General features: G+C 40.4%; 1 gene segment (V, D, J or C); it reads right to left on the minus strand.

The window, feature by feature from the left end:
- Positions 1–16,192: 16,192 nt before the first annotated feature.
- The window catches only part of LOC125449504 (T-cell receptor beta chain C region-like), a 46,010-nt gene continuing 41,072 nt past the window's right edge, over positions 16,193–21,130 (minus strand). The window contains 2 exon segments of the C gene segment in view: positions 16,193–16,944; positions 19,743–19,849. Of these exon segments, the coding sequence occupies positions 16,918–16,944; positions 19,743–19,849 (134 nt within the window).

Genomic DNA, 21,130 nt, shown 5'->3' on the forward strand with positions numbered 1-21,130 from the left:
AAGCGCTGCGGTAATAAAGTCTTTATGCATATTTAAGATTGAGATAGATTCTTGATCAGCCAGGAAATGAAGTGTGACAAGGAAAAGGCAGTGTAATGATCGAGAGAAATGTTGGATCAGGTGTGATCCTATTAATAGTGGGAAAGGCTCAAATGGCCTACTCCTGTCCTGATATGATACTTTGGTCTGGCTATTACATGTAGACCATAACAGATAATGAAGGCAGGCTGCCTTGCCTAAGGTGGATGAATAATTACTAGTTTTCAGTTATTACTCAGATTTACATTCTACCAGTGTCCGAGATAGAACTTGATCATATATTCCCAGAGGGTCATTTTAGGTCTGTGGAGTTTAGGTCCAGTAGCATCATAAGTAACACAAGGCAAAGGTAGGTGAAGAGGTCAATAAATCATAAAGTTTAATGTCATTGATTAACTGAGGTACAGAAGATAAACATACAACATGGGTGCAGGAGTAGGCTATTTTCAAGATTGCTCAGCCATTTAATGCGATCATGACTGATCAACCAACCCATTCAGCCCATAAAGTCTGCAACAACCACCTGAAGAGCAACTCATCCAAATGTGGCACCCCACTCTATACCAGCATCTCTGCATTTACCAGGACTGATCCACCTGGCCAACATAGCCCTGGGCACCACTTTGCAATTTACCATACACAAACCACATAATGTGCACATCTTTTGACTGAAGGAGGAAACTGCAGCATGCAGCAGAAACTCACACATATATGGAGAAAACACACAAACTCCACACAGTCAGTTACCCAAAGTTGGCACTGAACATGGGCCTCTGGCATGGTAAGGCAGCAGTGCTAACCATTGATCCACCATACCACCCATTGTCCTGCAAATTTCTATTTTGATTTGCACAAGATAGGGGTTCTGCAAGGTACTTTGTTATGAAAAGAAGTACAAGCATATGAATGGAATATAATATGCTGTAAATGCATAATTTGCAGATTTACTCAACAGATGGTAATTTCATGAATACTTGGTCAATTGCAGAAATACATCGCAGACCCAGAGCCCAATAGGACGGTGGAATGGCAAGGAAAGAGTAAAGAGTTATAGAGCTAAACAGCATGGAAACAGACTCTTCAGTCTAACTAACCCTTGTCAATCACGTATACCGCAGTAATGGCCATAGTGTCTTGTGATCTGGCAGCAGTATTCCTACTCCTGAGGTGGCCTAGGTTCAAATTGTTCTGACTTCAGATTTGCACAAATTTATGTGAAAGACTTAATGGAAAAATATCTAAGATTCGTGGATTTGGAGACAATGACGAGTGGTATTATCTCTGGAGTGTAATTCCAGGCACCCAAGTAATATTCTCGGGATCCTGATTTGAATCCTGCTGTGGTAGAATTTGGATTCTATGAAAGTCTGGAATTAAGAGTCTAATGATGATCATGAATCTATTGTCAGTTGTTGGAAAACACAATCTGTTTCACTTATGTCCTTTAGGGGAAAAGAACTGCCATCCATACCGAGTCTGGTTTACTCTATAGTGCCTAATGGGGCAATTAAGGGTGGGCAGTAAATGCGGGCCTAGCCAGTGGCACCCTGATACTGTGAATGAATAGAAAAAAACATGAGAGTGGTAAGATCTCAGCGTGCTCAAATATCATTTAGAGCTGGATTCTGATAGAAAGGAGCCAAGGGACTATTTAAAACAGGCTGACAATTAATTCACCTGAAAAGGTAAGACAGAAACAGCGAGTGAAGAGGGAAGCTTAAGTTAAGCACATTGTTAAATGCCTGGAGTCACTGAGAAGTGGAACTAGGTAACTCTTATAGTCCTCAGATTTTTTTTCCACAAATATCAAGGATTGTCATAAACACTATTAGTGCTATTATCTTTTGAAACAGAACGCTTGCAATTTCGTTCTTCAATTGAATGTCAACTGTCTCCTGGGCTGCTTTAAAAACATATTTCTGGACTATTAGTGGAGGCTGCTTGCTTTGTTGCATGACAACATAATGATTTTGTCCGTTAACCTATTTCTGTGCTATGAGTAACATGAATGGAAAAATTCAATGCCTGTGGTTTTCTGCAAAATATGTTTGATTTGCTCAATGTTTAAGCCGCAGACTGATCTGCTTTGTTTTTCTTCTCTTACATCTGCTGACCTACTTAATTGCTGGCAGCTGTATTTTAGCAACCAGGCAACCAGCATGCATGCTTTCTGTTTCTCTGTGTGATTTGATCATGTTTCTGTCTTTCTGCAAGTGCGTCAAAAATAATGCTCTGCTAGGAAGCTAGCAAGGACTAAATTTGACGAATCGAACTGATAGGGCAGACAGGAGAATTTATGCCATACTACTGTGCTGTTGAATGGGCGATGCAGTTCTCTTTGAAATCTGACTTTCTTGTCTCTGCCCAAATGAGTCCAGTCAGAAAATGTTCATAGGAACATGAAGCATACGGAAGAATTATGGTAAATTCAGTCCTTTGTGCTGTTCCTGCCATTCATTCGGACAAGGATTCTGGAAATCCCTCCCCAAGGGCATCGTGGGTCTATCTGCAACACATGAACTGCAGCATTCCAAGAACACAACGCATCACCAATTTCTCAAGAGACAGTTAAGGACTGGTAATGAATATAGGTAACCCAGCGTCCCACAAGTGAATATATACAAATGCAAGATCATGTCTGATTCGGCTACAGGTTCTAGTTCTAATGCCCTGCCTGCATCCTTGACTCCCATCTCTCAAAACACAATCTAAGTTGATTGGCAGTGCATTTAAAAACCCAGTCCCCCCTATCAATTAGTGAAAACAGTCTATTGTTGCACTAAATCTACCAAAATGGTTATTTAAGTTCTGATCAAAATTAATGCAAGAAGAGGCGTGCACTTTGATGTGCAGTCAATTTAATAAGTTAATCTGCTTAGTATATACACACATATATATAATATATACACGCATATAAAGTAGCTTAACCTACTTTATAAGCAAACTAACGTGCGAATTTATTAACTTGAAATACTTTGTGTACAAACTAAAGAACAAATGTATAAGGTTTTCGAGAACAAAGCTATTAGCATAGACTACCTTATATAGACGCAAACTTATGTGTGAATCCTATTCCTATAAAAGACTTAATATATACAAACAAATGGGTGAATCAATTGTCTTAAAATATTTGATATACATACTAACAAATGAATCGATTCATTTTGTCTTCTTTATACAAATGCAACAAATGAGCCTCCCTGCTGTCCAGTTGACTGAGGAATGGAGATGAAGACACTTGGAGCTTTATCTCACATTCAATTACCCTCAACCTGATATTGAAAGTCCAACAAGTGAGACAACGTATCTGATGATAACACCATTATGAATATAATGTTACGTGCTGCATAACTATTTCTTAGTCCTTTCATGGGTATTCTATTGTGCAAAAACACGTTGGAGAAACACACCCGGGTGGGCTCTGTGTTGTTGCATAGTACAGTGTCTTCCAGATTGTGTACGCTCTGGTAAAATTACCTCTAGATCTCCGAAATTTCAATGACTATAGGCCCAACTTTTTTTTGGAAATTCTTGCAATAGTATTGAAAGGTCATCTGATTGATTAGTTGACATTGATCAAACAGCTTGATGGGGTGGTGAGAGAGAAACAACATCCTGGAGGGCAGGGGCAGTCAATTCCTCAGAACAATTTTGATTTAACACTCTGATAACCGGGTTAGAATCTCTACAAATTGGAAGCAGGCCATTCAGTCCATCAAGTCCACACTGAAACCATTCCAACCACACCACCTACACTACCCTGTCCCTGTAACGCTGCATCTCTCATGGATAATCCACCTAATCTGAACATCTCTGGATGCTGTAGGCAAGTTCAGGATGACCAATCCACTTCAACTGTATATATTTGGACTGTGGAAGGAAACCAGAGCACCAGGAAGAAACCATGCAGGCATGGGGAAAACGTGCAAACTCCACACAGATAGCCACTTGAGAATGGATTGATCCCTGGCGCTGTGAGGCACCAGTGTTGACCATTAAATCACTGTGCCATTCTGCATTATAACAGGATGGATCTTATCAGTGAGCAGTGGCTGATGGGTGTTCTCTTCTGGAAATGGGATAATACCTGTATTCTGACTGTCAATGAAACACATTCATCTGTTAGGCGTGATGTAGGAATCATTTTGGAGAACAGCACTTTCTTTTCTGGACGAGCAGCTAACTGTGAAGAGAAATTTGTAATAGAGTGCTTGCAAGATTCTTGGGGGACTTGACAGGGTAAAGGTTGAAAGTTATTTCCCTTGTGAAAAAGCCTAGGACCAGAGGGCACAATCTTAGGATGAGGGACATTTAATTACGATAGAGATGGGGAGGAAATGTTCTCTCATACGGTAGCAAATCCGTGGAATTCTTTGCCACAGAGGACTGTCGAAATATGATCTTTAAGTATATTCAACGCTAAGATAGATTCCTAATCAGCAAAGGAATTAAAGATCATGAGGGAAAAAAAAACAGGGTAGTGACGTTGAGGGTGATCATATTGAATGGCACAGTAGACTCAATGAGCTGAATGGCCTATTTCTGCTCTTACATATTACGGTCTGATAGAGCTAATGTCACTCACCCATATTGTTCTGTTCTCTCCGAAATTATATCATTTACATATTTTATAACTGTCCAGAATTCTTGACCTCAACATGTCTATGCACTTTTCTCTTGAGGATAAATATATTTTTCTCTTAACATAGTAATCTATTGATCTTAATTTCTGTCTGTCTGTCTATCTATCTATCCATCTATCTGTCCATCTGTTTATCTAAAGATTTAAGAAGGGCCTGACAAGTAGTGTGTTTGTGGAACAGGATGCCAGAGAAAGTGGTTGAGCCATGTATAATAGTAACATTTATAAAAACATTTAGATAGATACATGGATCGGAATGGTTTAGAGGATATGGAACAAATGCAGGCAATTGGAACTCACTGACTAGCCACCATGGTCAACATGAAACCATTTGGGCCAAGGGGCCTGTCGCCATTCTTTTTACTCTGTGACTCTGACTCTTATCTATCGGTCTGCCTGTTGATCTACATTTCTTTCTATCAGTTACTTATCTATCAATCAATCCCAACTGATCACGCCATTTTGTCACACTACTTATCAAAACATTATCATTCTATCTTGATAGCTACCCATGTATCCTCGTGCTTCTTCTATTTATTGCTTGAATTATCTCTCACTCGCTATTCACTACCTCCCTGACCTCCGACTAGATAAGTTATAACAAAACAAAATGGAGCAGTGAAATTCCACATAGGGGTTTCTTTTTCCATTCTGAGTTCAGTAAGAAAACGACTTTGAGCGAGAAAAGCTGCTGGGAATAAATTGGATTGATGTTGAAGGAAGCTGAGGTCGGAGTAATTTATTCCTAAGGCGATAATGTCAAATACTAAGGCACATAGTTTTAGGGTGGGAAGGGAAAAATGTGAAGGAGATGTGCGAGGATTTTTTTTAACACAGTGTGTGGTAGGTTCTTAAAATGTGCTGTTAGAAGAGGTGCTAGAAGTAGATACGTTCGTAAAATTTAAGAAGCAATTAGACAGACACTTGAACAGGCTGGGAACAGAGGGATATAGACCATGTGCAGACAGATGGGAGTAGTTAAAACAGCTTCATGGTCGGCACAGACAGGGTCAGGCGAAGGGCCAGTCCCCCTGCTGTACTGCTCTATGTTCTAAGTTAAAAAGAATGTAGAAAACGAATAAGAGGAAGGCATATGGCATAAGACGGAAAGATGTGAGGAGTAAAGGTGAAAATAAAGTGTTAGTGAGAAGGAACACTCACCAAAGAGCAAGGAAAAGAAATAGAAATAACGAATGAAAGAGTAAGATAACTGAAGGATAAATAGAATGAAAAAGGAGCAAAGAATACTAGAAACAAATGTGGTAAGACACTTGAAAGTTTTTTTTTCGGAGCGAGGGAAAGAATGAGCAACAGATCGACTTAAACAAAGAGCAAGGAAATATTGATAATTGAACGAATACTAAGCTAACTTGTCACTTAAAACAGAAGGCCTGAGTGACAGAAATGACAGATATATTGTAGAAAATGATGTTTAGCTGCAGAAATATAGATTGATTTGACCAAATGCATCTAGCAGCGCTATTTGGCAGTTGGAGGAGTCACTGAGACATGATCATTAAAGAAAAAATGTGAGCAAAGAAATTGATCAGCCGCTCTTCAAACAGAGACTGCAGCGCAACAGGTGTTACATTCAGTCAAACCACAGTTACACCAGGAAACAGAACTACTTCTCGCAAACCTGAAGCACCCATGATAATGGCAAGTTTCAGTGCGCCACTCGAAAGTTTCAAACCAGCATCTTTTGTTTGACTTCTCCCTTTGCAGCTGCATTTTTTTTTCACGAGAGCCTTGTTTTGATATGTTGTTTTCCAGTGATACAGTGAAAAATAACAAGCCAAAGTAGCGAAGGACATGAATTTGTGATTCAAAACATGCTGTAATGTCATGTCCTGCAGTCCGTCAGCCAACTGCTTTCAGTAGAATGACATTTAGAATGCAGTTTATTGTCACATATATGCAAGTACAGGAATACATGAGTAAAGAGGCCAATGCACATGATTGCCAACTTAGGTAGAAAGATATCCAAGTACCAAACCTAGGTATAAATTAGAATAATAATAAATTAATTAACATAATAGTTCAAGCCCGAAAGTTCTAAAGTACGCATTCCATTCTGGTTTTCACCTCGAACCCAGGAGTCTGTGCTCAGCTTCCTTCAGGCTGGGCGTGCATTGCGCCTGTTAGAGGAATGGAAATAAGTAAAGAGAGAAAAAGAAGAAAAAGGAGGGTGGGGGCTGAACGAAAAGAGGAATAAGAAAAAAGTAAATGGATGGAGCGGACGAGAGAACCTACTGGCTTAGGAAACCTACTCAGCCGCCAGTAATTAAATTTCATTTTGCAAATGCCTTAAAATCTATTTTCTCTTCTTTGATATGAACTGGCATGATTTCTTCTTTCTCACTGCTCATGCGAAATGTTTCCACCCAGTTTGTCGTCGCAATGAAAAATCAGAGGAAGAATCAGCAAATATTTTGTGGAAGTGACTGATGGTGAATAACAGTGTGAGAAAGGTAGACTATGAGAGAGGAAGATGCAGAGAGAGGGAGGCAAATGCAGAATATAGAAACAGAGAGACGCATGCAAGGTGAAAGAATGAAAGAGCATCTTGCGGGAAAGGGAATGAGACAGAGTCAGACGGAGAAAAGACAGAATGACAAAAATGAAAAATCAATGCAGGATAAAGAGATAGAAAAAAAATGTGGAGCATAGAACATAGAAAGTCAGATGTATCTGGGCAGCTAGACGTGTAGAAGGAATGGCTTATACAGCATATAGAAAGACAATGCGTGTCAGTCGTTGGAGTGGGAGAGGATCAAGGAATGTTAGGGTTGGAAGTATGAAGAAATGCACAGAGAAAGTAAAGAATTAAAGATTGAGGAGTACTTGGACATGCTTCCTGAAATAGGTCCCCACAGGTTCATCAAACGCCTGGAAAACTCTTAGAATTTTTTGAGTGGATAATGAGCCAGTCTGACAAAGTACAGCCTGTACATATGGTTTGTATGGATTTCCAGAAGGTCTTTGGCCAGGTGCCACACAACAGGCAGCTAAATAAGGTAAGATATATATAGTGTAGGAGGATGGGCTTAGATTAGTTCACAGGTCGGCGCAACATTGAAGGCCAAAGGGCCTGTTCTGCACTGTATTGTTCTATGCTCTATAGAATAGATCATCATTCCTTCAGTAACACTGGGTGAAAATACTGGAACTGCCTCTCTAACAGCCTAATTGTGGGTGTAAAACAGCAAATGGGCTTTTGGAGTACTGTTCACTGTTCTGGTTGCTCTTCTGTAGGAAGAATATTATTAAGTTGGAGAGGGTGCAGAAAAGATTTACAAGGATGTTGCAAAGACTGGAGGGTTTGAGTTATAAGGAAAGGTTGGATAAGCTATGACCTGTTTCTCTGGAGCATAGAAGGTTAAGGGGTGACCTTGTAGAGGTTAGTGAAATCACGAGGGGCTTAGATAAGGTGAATAGTAAAGATGTTTTCCCCAAGTTAGGGGAAGTTCAAAACTAGAGGATAACAAACTATCATGAATAGAATATTTGTTGAATGGCAGAAGGCAGAGAGTTTGATTAAAGAGGTATTTTTCAGGATATCGGAGGAGTTCCACAGCGGTCGGTGTTGGGGCCACAACTATTCACGTTATGGACTAACAATTTAGGATAAGGAAATGAGGGCATTGTTACAAAGCTTTCAGATGATACAAAAAAAAGGCGTAGAGACAGGTAATGTTCAGGAAATGGGCAGGCTGCAGAATGACTTGGACAGACTAGAAGAGTGAGAAAAGAAGTAGAGAATGGAATACAGTATGGGAAATTGTGATGTTATGCACTTTGCTCGGAAGAAAAGAGACCTGGATTATATCTGTAATGTGGAAAAGTTTTGAACATCTGAAATTGATAAGATCTATGGGATACCAGTTTAGGATGCTCCTCAGGTTAATATACAGGTTCAGCTAGCAGTTAGGAAGGCAAATGCAATGCTAGCTTACATTTCAATAAGAATAGAATGCAAGAGCAGGGGTATACTGCGTTACAGTATCTGATCAGAGCCTATTTGGAATACTGTGAGCAACTTTAAAATCCATTCTTAAAAGGACGTAATGGCCTTGGCGTGAGACCAGAGGATATTTACAAGGTGATTCCCAGGGATGAAGGGCATGTACATGAGGAGCAGTTGAGAACTCTGGGCCTCTACTCGGTGGACCTTAAAAAGGATGAGGGGGAATTTGATTGAAACTTACAGTGACAGTCAGCAAAATAGTGAACAAGGAGAAGACGTTTCCACTAGTAGAGGAGACTCGTACCCGAGGGTACAGCTTCAGGATGAAGGGACAATCTTATCGAACTGAGATGAGGAGGAATTTCTTCAGCGAGACGGTGGTGATTCTGTGGAACTGATTGCTGCAGAAGGCTGTGGAGATCAATCATTAAGCATATATTGACAGACTGAATACAGCTTCTTGACTAGTAAGGGGATGAACAGTTAAGGAGGGGCACAGGAGAATGGGATTGAGTAACACATCAGCCATGTCCAAATAACAAAGGAGACAGAATGTACCAAATGACCTAATTCTGCCTCTACAGGTTATAGTCTTAGGGCGTGTGTTAATTGCACACACATATGTCTTTGTCAATAAAGAAAGAACAGAGAGGAAGTTGCCCGGGTAGAATGACGAATGGGGATAATGAAAAACAGACCTCAGAGGCAGACAGTGATAGGAAACTAAATAATGATCAAAAGATAAAGAAAAAGTTCAGCGCTAACCGTCCAAAGAAATCTCAGGGAATACAAAGAGACAGAAAATGATTCTCCTTCTGTCAAGTTGAATGCCCTCAATCAGCAAAACAAGCAGAAATTGTAACATTCTACGTCCGAGTAAGGATATGTTGATACCTCTACCCAGTATCAGTCTTATTTCCAGCCTGTTTGCAAAGATAATGTGTGCATGTCCTGGAAGGCAGTTGTCAGCTGCATTCTTAGTCATCATCAAACAGAATGGGCAGGGCAAATCCCTTTGTGCAAAAAAAGAAGAGAGCTACAGGCCAACGTGGTGAAGGATTAGAATGGATGTTGAAAGCTTAGGCATAAAGAAGCTGATTCCCTTTGGGGGTGTAAAATGCAACTGAAATCGTAACTATCACAAATATGAACATTGATTATAATAGCCAACTGACAAATTCATGGGGAAACTGCTTTGACCAGAAAGTGTTAAGAACCTGACCTTCAACCTAAATTGGTATATACATATTATTTGTTCATCATATGAGGGTAGCTCAAGATAGGTTAGAAATTATTGTTTACCCTAACTACCTCAGATCAGGTTGTTCTGAACTGCCTTCTTAATCTACATGAATTGTCTGGTAGGCAAGAAAATCCAACAAGCTGTAGGGAAGTGAGATGAATTTTTTTGCTTAAGTGAGAATAAAGGAATGGGAGAATACTTCCAATACAGGAGAGGGATTGCCTTTCATTTGATGGTGATTGCATTGATTTGTACCCAATGTGGCATGGTGGCTCCGTGGTTATCTCTGCTGCGTCAAAACAACAGGGACTTGGGTTGGATTCCGGCTTCATGCGACTGTCTGTTTGGAGTTGGCCTGCTCTCCCCTTGTCTGCATGGGTTTCATCTGGGTGCTCTTGCTTCATCCCACAGCCCAAAGGAGGGCATTACAAGTGGATTAGCCATGTTAAATTGCTTCATAGTGCAAGCTAGATGGATTAGACATTGGAAACGCTGGGGTGCAAGGATAGGGTAAGGGCATCGATGTGCAATTTACTTTGAAGATTCAGTGAAACCTTGGTGAGCTAAATGGTGTCTTTCTACACTGTACGTTCTATGTTGTCGTGTTCATAGAGGATTTGGTATGGAAGATGTCAGACCTGTCTTGGTGAGTTAACAGCAGTGCAACTTATCAATGGCACACAGCTGCAACGCAATGTATGAGTGGAGAAGGGGGCACACGTTGACAGTGATGAATAATATAGTAATCAATTGGGGTGCTTTGTCTTAGGTAGTGCCAGTATTGTTGTAGCTGCATTCATCCTGGGAAGTAGTCTATTAAAGTCCCAACATGCATTTGGCAATGAAAATATGAGCCACCCTGTACAAGATTCCTCTCCAGGGTAAAATCAATGAATTGTGGATGCTGGAAATCTGAAGCAAAAATACAAATTGTTCGAGAAACTCAGAAGGCCTGGTGGCATCTGTGTCAGGAAATAAAAGAGCTTCAAGTCCCATGTCCTTGCACCAGAACTGACAACAGGAAAGGGAGATAATTGCACTGATGGTGTGGTTTGTGGCACAGAAAAGAGGGTGGGCGGGGAGGTAGGGATAGTGAATACAGCATGTGTAGACAGAACCCAGAGAGTGAGGGCGGTGAGTGTCGGGAGAGAGAGAGAGAGAGAGAGAGAGAGAGAGAGAGAGAGAGAGAGAGCGATAAGCGCTGGGTTGCTGGGTAGCACGCTAACAAGAAATGCAAATGATTCATAATTGGTTGGCTTGCTAGGAGCAACCAATCCAATTCAGGACTTAATGGTATAAATGGTAGATTTTCACATTGGCAAGGCAATGAATAGAGTACTGGCTCAGGGATCAGTCCTGGGACCTCAGCTATTTAATTACACAGATTAACATAGAGGCAATACCAGATCCAATTTGGCAATGGCTCAAGGCTAGTTGGAAAAATAAATTACAGGGAAGACTTAAAGAGGCAGAGATAAATGACAGGTTAAGTGAATAGGCACAAAAACGCATCCACGGAAATAAAATGGTGTGCAGTGTAAAGGTATACAGTCAGAATCACACAACACCGAATCAGACCTTCGGCCCAATTTGTCCATGTTGACCAGGGTTCCCAAACTAAGCTTAACCCATCTGCCTGCATTTGGCCCATATCCTTCTCAACCTTTTTTATTCGGGTATCTGCATAATGTCTTTTAAATGCTGTAACTGTTATTTATTTTACTCAAAATAATAGAGAAACAGACTTTTTTTTGAAAAGGTATGAATCTTATTAAGGTTTATGCTCAGAGCAAGTCGGATATGCTCCGTATGAGATAGTAAAAACTGCTGATGCTGGAGTCAGAGATAATACAGTGTAGAACTAGAGGAACATAGGTGGCCAGGCAGCATCATAGAAGCCAGAAAGCTGGACAAAACATTAGCATTCCTGTTCCTCTGATGCTGCCTGGCCTGCTATGTTCTTCCAGCTCCACACTGTGTTATAACTTGGATTTGCTCAGGCAAGGATTGCAGAGAGTCATTGCACAAATGCAGCATGTATTTCAAGGGGATTTATGTGCATGACTGTGGCAATGTGCCAAAAAATGTAGGCTCATGATGATACGGCACTTAGAAAACAATGCACAGCTTTGACTATTAGGATAGGATATTCTTTCATTGGAGGCAATACAGTAATTTCACGAAATTGGTCCTTCAGATGAGGGGGCTTTCTTGCAATGAATGGCTTAGCAATTTAGGCCTTGATTCTCTGGTGATCAGAAGAGTGAACGGTGGTCTATTTGGAACGTACAATATTCTGAAGTAGTTTGAGGGGGTAAAAAGTTACAAACTATTTCTCCCAGTTAACAAAACTAAAACATCGGGAGTCAGCCTTCAGAGAAATTGATAATTGTGCACCAAACAGCATAAGAAGCAAGTGACAAATGGAGCTAAGTGATTCCACAGCCAATGGATTAGAACTAAGACCTGTAGTCCTGGCACATTCAGTCATGAAAAGTGGTGGACAATTAAAATTACTGCAGGAGGAGGCGCCACAAATGTTCCATCCCGAATATTGAGGGAACCAAGCACAACAGTGCAAATGGTAAAAAGATAGACCTTGCTGGAGAAACTTAGCAAAATCGGCTCTGATGAAGTGTCGCTGGACTGAAGATGTTGACTGTCCGTAGATTCTTCCAGGCCTGCTGAGTTTCTCCAGCAGTTTCTAATTTTTCTTCAGATTTCCAGCAATTGTCAGTCTGTATTGCATTTTCATGCAAAAGGTAAGACCAAGAGGGTACAGCAACTTTGAACCAGATGTTCCAAGTGGGTGATTCACCTCAATATATTTCGAAAGAGCCCCAAAATCATTTTCAGCCAATCCAATTCACTCCACGTGATATCAAGAATTGGCTGACAACACTGGGTATTAACAAGTCTAAAGATCATGACAACAGGTGGAAAATAGTACTGCACTCCAGAAGTTGTCGTATCTGACCTAAGTTTATCCAGTCCAGCTACAACACTGACATTTACCCGACAATATGGAAAATTTCCAAGGTATACCCTGTCAACAAAAAGTGTGAAATTCTAACTCATTCAATTGCACTCCTATCAATCTACTATCAATCGCCAGTAAAATGGTCGAAGAAATCATCAATAGTGCCATCCCTTGCTTAGAAATAACCATTTCACAACGACAATACAGGAAGTAAAATGGCTTGAAGTATAAAGTTATCGAGTGATATAGAGCCATAAGGCATGGAAACAGAACTCTTGGTACAAATCGTAAAAATAAACTAGCCCCATCCAGATCTGGGGAAGGATCACCAGTCCCAAAAAGTTAACTCTGATTTCTCTTCAGAGATAATGGGAACTGCAGACGCTGGAGAATCTGAGATAACAAAGTGTAGAGCTGGATGAACACAACTGGCCAAGCAGCATCTCAGGAGGACAAAAGCTGACATCTCGGGCCTATCCCCTTAATCAGATAAAGGGTTTTTCTGATGAATGGCCTAGGCCCAAAACATCAGCTTTTGAGCTCCTAAGATGCTGCTTGGCCTGCTCTGTTCATCCAGCTCCACACTTTGTTATCTCTGATTTCTATTCTCAGCTGCTGACAGGCCATCTGAGCTTTTCCAACAACTTCTGTTTGTGTTCCTGTCAAGTTTGAATTCGTCCTGGAGGAAATTTTAATTTGCAATTATGTGCCTGAATATAGAATTAGTGCTGACGGAGCATCGCTGAGCCCGTGAGGCAAACTCTGCTCCTTCTGCACAGATTCTGTCAGACATGCTGAGTTTCTCCAGCAATGTCTATGTTCTATGTCCATGTTTCAATGTCTATGAATGTAGCTGACCTGAACAGATTTTGTTTTTGTCTCAGGCAATCAGGTTTTGGGTTTAAAGCTGAGTGACAGACCCAGTTCATTTGTGAGCATACTAAACATGGGGGGAGTCTCAGCAGTCAAGATAGTCTATATGTATCCCTCATGCCTAATGTTAAACTGTCTCCAGGATTAACTTGATTACTGCCACTCTGCATCAACCACAGATATTCTGCTTTGCAAGAAGCCTTTGATAAGGTTCCACATGTTAGACTATTGGAGAAAATACAGAAGCACAGGATTGAGGGTGATTTAGCAGTTTGGATTAGAAACCAGCTTTCTGTAAGAAGGCAACGAGTGGTGGTTGATGGAAAATATTCAGCCTGGAGTCCAGTTACTTGTGTTGTGCCTCAGGGATCTGTTTTGGGACCGCTGCTGTTTGTCATTTTTATAAATGACTTGGGCGCAGGCATTGGTGGATGGCTTAGCAGGTTTGCAGATGACACTAAAGTCGGTGGAGTGGTGGACAGTGTTGAAAAATGTTGCAGGTTTCAGGGAGACTTGGATAAGGTGCAGAATTGGGCCAAAAGGTGGCAAATGGAATTTAATATGGATAAATGTGAGGTGATTCTCTTTGGAGGAATAATAGGAAGGCAGAATACCGGGTCAATGGAAAGATTCTTGGTAGTGTAGATGTGCAGAGAGATCTTGGTGTCCATGTACATAGGTCCCTGAAAATTGCCACCCAAGTTGATAATGCTGTTAAGAAGCCTCACGGTGTGTTAGGTTTTGTTGGTAGAGGGATTGCGTTCAGGAGCCGTGATGTAATGCTGCAACTGTAGAAAACGCTAGTGCGGCCTCACTTGGAATATTGCGTACAGTTCTGGTCGCCCCATTACAGGAAGGATGTGGAAGCATTGGAAAAGGTGCAGATGAGATTTACCAGGATGTTGCCTGATCGGGAGCGCAGGCCCTATGAAGAAAGGCTGAGGAACTTGAGTCTGTTCTCATTGGAGAGAAGGAGGCTAAGAGGGGATTTAATGGAGATGTCCAACATGATCAGAGGATTAGATAGGGTGGACAGTGAAAGTCTTTTTCCGAGGATGATGACTTCAGCTTGTACGAGGGGGCATAGCTACAAATTGAGGGGTGATAGATTTAAGACAGATATCAGAGGCAGGTTCTTTACTCAGAGAGTGGTAAGGGTGTGAAACGCCCTGCCTGCCATTGTAGTTAACTCAACCACATTAGGGGCATTTAAGCAGTCCTTGGATAAGCTTATGGATAATGATGGGATAGTGTAGGGGGAGGGGCTTAGGTTTGTTCACAGGTCAGTGCAACATCGCGGGCCGAAGGGCCTGTTCTGCCCTGTATTGTTCTATGTTCTATGTTCTAAAATGTGCAGTTTCACAACTCACATACTCAACCACATGTCAGCAACAGACAACAGGAGCGAGAATAGCTTTGAAACCTGTTCTGCCATTCAGCATGATCATGGCTGATCATTCGGCTCAGTCCCCTGCTCCTAATTCCTCTCCTCATCCTTGTAGCTCCAAGACCTATGTCTAACTCCTTTCTGAAAAAAAAACAGTCAATGTTTTTGCTTCAACAGTGTGCTGTAATGCAGAATTGCATGGGCTCACTATTCTCTGGATGAAAAATAAATTCTCCTCATCTCACTCTTAATAGGCCGATTCCCTACCCATTGGCTGTGACCCCTGCTCTGGGCTCCCCAGCTATTGGGAATATTCATCCTCCATTTACCCAATCTAGGCCTGTCAGAATTTTCCTCAGTTTTCATGAGATCACCCCTCATTCTTCTAAACTCCAGTGGATGTTGTGTTAACCAATCTGGTACTACTTCAGACATCGGCCCTGCAGCAAACAGCCTGGTAAACCTGCATTAGTCTCCCTTTGTAGAAAGAACCTCCTTCATCCGTTATCAATTCACTTTTTATGTCCACAAATATCTGAGATGTACTGGAATTCGGAACGTCTTATTTATCTGCAGCAGTTTGACCAATTCGAGGCGCAAGACCTGAATCTGCAATTGTAGTGTCCCTATTTCTGTAGTAGGAGACCGGAGTTCAAGTGCGACTTGCATTACAGACATGCAGTAGCATCAGCACAAAAGTTCATCAGTAAATATCTAATACATAAACTTTCATAGGTTCACCCATGCTAGAGATATGGCATTTAGCTCCTCAAGCTCCTGATTATATGAGAGACAGAAAGCATTCTTCCCTCTGATGTCCGCTACATCAGAACATGAGGACATTGAATCTCTAACTTGGGTGTTGGTGCCTCTGCAGAAAGTGTGTGGTGACCATTAATTTAACAACCTAACTTTTCTGAATAAGCTTTAATTCTGTCATCCAAACAACTGTGTATATAATATATATCTGAACATGTCAGCATTGTTTAAACAAAGTAATATTTGGCTCACGTTGTATTTTGAATGAAATAAAAGGGAGAAAAGTTTTATCTGGATGTTAATCTATTTATTTCTTGTTAACAATAAGAAGACTGCAAAAATTCACAAGCACGTTGTCAATGCCAGCTCCATTGACGATACCACAATGAATTATGATCCCAGATTTTCTTTCATAATCAAAGAAAATCATTCTAAAACTCATAATACATTGCTGCGTGAGTAGAAATTAGAGAGAACAAAAACAGATAGCTTCAAATAGCATTTGAATAACTTTCATCTTTCAACTTCTTTAAGATATAGACACCGTTATTGTAACAGAATCAGAGGAGGGCAGAGAAGGTTAAAAATAAGATTGAGCATAAAATCTGTTCTTGCTTTTCAAATTTTTGAACTCAATGGCTGACACTCAGAGAATGTTTTTTGCAGGAGAGATCAAATGGGCCTTGTTGCCTTGTAATTGTTTACAATAATATGTAATGGCTCAAATAATCCCACCCTCAAATTGACAACCAGAGAATTAATTGTGTAATTGTTTTGCAACCCTAAAAGCTGAAGCTTGCTTCTCTCGTAAGAACATAATGACATATCAAGATATAGACTTCTGAAAAATTAGCTAACACTCTAACTCTATTCCATTATTTCGCATGGCCAAGATGTTGAAGATCGCTTGTCAGCAAGATGCTTGAAGAGCAGAAGTAGTTGAGATCAAATCGCTCTGAGTATTCAAAAAGTGCATATTTCTTTCCTCCATACTGTTTCATGTGTTCCACCATCATCTTCAATGCGATCAGTCAAACCTATTGCTGTGAGAGATCTGGCACAAAATGAAAAGAATTGCACTTCATTATTGTAGAATCCGAGAATGATGCAATAAGGAAGGATGCTATTCAACACATTTTGCTTGCACCAGCACTTTGAAAGATTTTTTTTCCAGATCACCTTTCCTTCTCCATATCTGCAATTCTGCCCAATCATTGAAAGATCTTCTTCGGTTTGTGAAGCGAATATCAGGCCATTTCAAACAGACTTTCCAGGCAACCCTAACTGTTCCCTATACTGTCCATATTTTTAGCCACAGGGAAAGGTTTAACCTCAATTACTCTACAATAGGATTTTAACACCTCTGTATAAACACTCTTTACCCTTCTTCTCACCAAGGTGAACATTCCCAATTGCACCAGAGGCTGCAGAATACTGAAATTCAACATTTGTGATGCTATTTTAGTAAATCATCTCTCACATGCTTTCTAAGGCCTAAGGATTCATATGGTCTCTTCTGATCTTTTCTTTCAAAACATGTGAATTCATATTCCTACATATGTTCACCATTTGTGCATTTCACCACACTATTCCGGGGGCAATGTTGAGAGAGTACTACTGTGCTGTGAAAGGGATAAGGCTGAAAATCCTTCTTCCTGCTCCAAGTCAATAGAGTCTCTTCTCCAAACTTGCCAATGGGTTATTATTATCATGGCAATAGAAACCAAGTGACGCAATATTAAACTTGAATCATAAAAAATGCCAATTCCTGGGCACATAGTGTTGTTCAGAAATGAAAAGTATTTAATATCTAAGAAATATTAATAAGCTCATCAACAGGAAGAAAGTCACAACAAAAATTTATTCAAATAGCATGGATTTCTGCACTGCTATCACAAAACCAACAATATAATAACAAGGGTCTTTTTTTTCATTCACAGGATGTGGATGCAACAGCTAGGACAGTATTTATTGTCCAATAATTGTCCTGTAATTGTCCAATGGGCAGTTAAGAATGAACCACATTGCTGTGGGTCTAAAGTCATATGTGGGTCAGACCAGGTAAGCTCCGCAGTTTTCTTTCCTCAAGGGCTTTAGTGAGCAAGATGTGTTTTTATTTCTAATAATTAACATATTGCATCATTAGAATTCTAATTCCAGATTATTACAAAAAACAGTTCATGTTCCATCATCTGTCATGACGGTGTTTGAACTCGGATTCACAGAATATTGTTTCAGAGACAGTAGGAACTGCAGATGCTGGAGAATCTGAGATAACAAGGTATAGGTCTGGATGAACACAGCAGACCAAGCAGCAGCAGAGGAGCAGGAAGGCTGACGTTTCGGCCCTAGACCCGTCTTTAGAAGACCCTTTCTGAAGACGGGTCTAGGCCCAAAACATCAGCCGCTGTGCTCCTCTGATGCTGCTTGGCCTGCTGTGTTCATCCAGCTCTACATCTTGTTTTCACAAAATATTACCTGGGTTTGCTGAAGTAACAGGTTAGCATTAATACCACAATGCTATCACCTTCCCAGCTTTCACCAACAAATGTAGGAAAGCAAGGCATTTTTAAAAGGTAGGAGTAATGATTGACTCTTTGAAGAACCTAGTCAGTTTCTTTTCACATGGATTGCAGAAAGTTGAAATGTAGGGTGTTTTTTTTTTCATTTCTCAATGTAGATGCTCCTGGTGAGGATGCTCTTAATTGTCCTAGCAATGACAATATTGGTACAACAGACTGGCTTGCAAGGCCACTTCAGCGAATTCACTACTTCACCTTTCGCCTGGAGGCCCATTTGGTTTACATTTTGCTCTTTGCCTACTTATATACCTGTCAAGGTGTCTCTTAAATGTAGCTATTGTTTCCGCCTCCCCAACCTTCTCTGGCAGCGCATTCAGGCACTTACCACCTGCGTGTAGAAAAACCTCACGCTCATATCTCCCTTAAACTTTCCTCCTTTATCACCTTGTAATTGTCATGTGTCTTTTCCCTGGGTGATAAACTTTGATTATTCATTTTGCCCCTGACCGTCATAATTTTGTAAACTTCTATCAGGTTATCCCTCTTGCTTCAATGTCCAGGTTAAAGTAATTCATGTTTGTCCAATCTGTTGTCATAGCTAATGCCCTCCAAACCAGGCAATATCCTTGTAAACTTTTTTTTTTTACTTTCTCTACAGCCTCCACATCCTCTGGTTGTGTGGAGATGGGAATTGGATACAATATTCCAAATGTGGCCTTACTAAAGCTCCTATTAAATCTATGATTGAATTCATTGCACCTGACTAAATTTAGTGTTAGTATTTGGATGGAAGCTGCCAAGTCAGTGACTCGCTAAGCCCAGTTTTATTCCAACTCTCAGAAAGACCATTACCTTTCATTCAACTCTCGTGTCTGCTGCCAGTAACTCGGCACTTTGTTGCTTCCTGAATGAAAGCCTTGCTCTATTTGAATCCTTTGATTGAACCACCTTCCACCATACAGTCAGGCATGTCGTTATTTCAGGGATTAACCAGTTTTCCAATCATCTTTGAAATGTTTTTGCTTTCTATGTAGATAGTAACATGAAGGATTGAAGTGTGATAACACAAGGAGTTATCAAGGGAAGAAATGGTTTGCGTTGTTTTTAGTGATAGGCCTTTGTGGTTCTATGAATTAACAAGAACTTTCTTATAATTTACACTGGAATATCTTCGATGAATGTGCAAGAGAATTTCGTCTAGCAAATCTACAGTATAGGAATGCATCCATGCATAGGCAATCAATAGCTTAATGAAATACCTTTTGTTGGGTGTTTATTCAGGACATAATCTCATTTATGATATTGAATACTTACATCAATGCAATCTTACCTTGGACTTCCAAACAATCATTGACACGAACAGCGCATACAGGATGCTTTTGCAAATTACAATAAGGTACGTCACTCTAGCTGTTGTCATGTTCTGGAATTTAGCTTCTGTGGAGTGAATGCAGTGAAAAATTTGGTATTCCTCTTCACAGGCAAAAAGGGTTTTTAAAAAACCTACATTTGCTAAAAGGAACACCGTTTCCCATCATGAACCCAAGGTTACATTGGAATAAGAAGCTTGACATGGCCCAGGACAAAACAATCAACTTGATAGGCACCTTATACACAATCATCCACTCCTCCCCGCCCACCCCAACACCGGTGCTGATTAACTACAGTATATACCATCTACAAGATATATTGAAGCAATTTATCAAAGATCCCCAGATCTTCTATCTAGAAGGACAGGGCATGAGAAGCATTTGAACGCCCCACAACCTTCAAATTCCCTTCTAAGCCACTCACTATTCTGATTAGGAGATATAGCACCTTTCCTTCATTGTGACTCAGTCAAAATCCTGGAACTCCCTCCCCAAGGGGATTGTGGATCAATCTTCAGCACTTGGACAGCAGATGTTGAAGAAGACAACTAACCACTGCCTTCGCAATGGCGACCAAAGACGGGCAATAAATGCTGGCCCAATCAATAATCCCCACACCCCACAAAAACAAATTTTTAAATGTAACTAAGAAAAGACTTTGCTTTTGATTCAATGACTACAGAATTACTTCATTACAGCATTTATGCTGTATTAAGACATTATAACCACTACAAGTATCTATATACTATTCTGAGATGCTTTGAGAAATAATAAGTGTTGACCCCACAATATAAGGAAAAGGCTGAATTGGAAATTTGACCAGAAAGAATGTGTGAGTTTTGACTAAGTGAGTAGGATATACTTTGTCATGAAATCATGGTGAAAATGCTGTTTCAGAATTTCAGCTCCATAATCTAAATTGATGTCCTGGAAACAGGGTCTGCTCATAATAGGATGTGTTATATTTCAGATAGAATGCAAAGCCAAGGGGACAGCTGTTGTGTTGCCCATACATACAAAAGCTGCAACAATTTTCGTTCTTCTCAGAGCTATGGACAAAAATATACATTCCTCAGAAAACATCAACAACAATGATCTGGTCAGTTAATATTCTGCCTGAAGGACTTTGGCTCCCAGGGGCTCTCTGTGGACCAGTCAAGTCAGCTTACATTTTGTTTCTTTATCTCCATACATTGTAATTCAAAAGGTGGGTTGAAGGAGTTGAGGCTGTACCTTTGGAGAGAAGAAGGCTGAGAAAAGATCTTCTAAACATTTTCAAAATCCAGACTAATTTGACCCTGATCTAATTTGTAGATCAAAATAAACCGTTTCCACTCGGAGAAAGGAT

Source organism: Stegostoma tigrinum, chromosome 46 (assembly GCF_030684315.1).
Source record: "Stegostoma tigrinum isolate sSteTig4 chromosome 46, sSteTig4.hap1, whole genome shotgun sequence".
In the NCBI taxonomy this organism is placed as follows: Eukaryota; Metazoa; Chordata; class Chondrichthyes; order Orectolobiformes; family Stegostomatidae; genus Stegostoma; species Stegostoma tigrinum.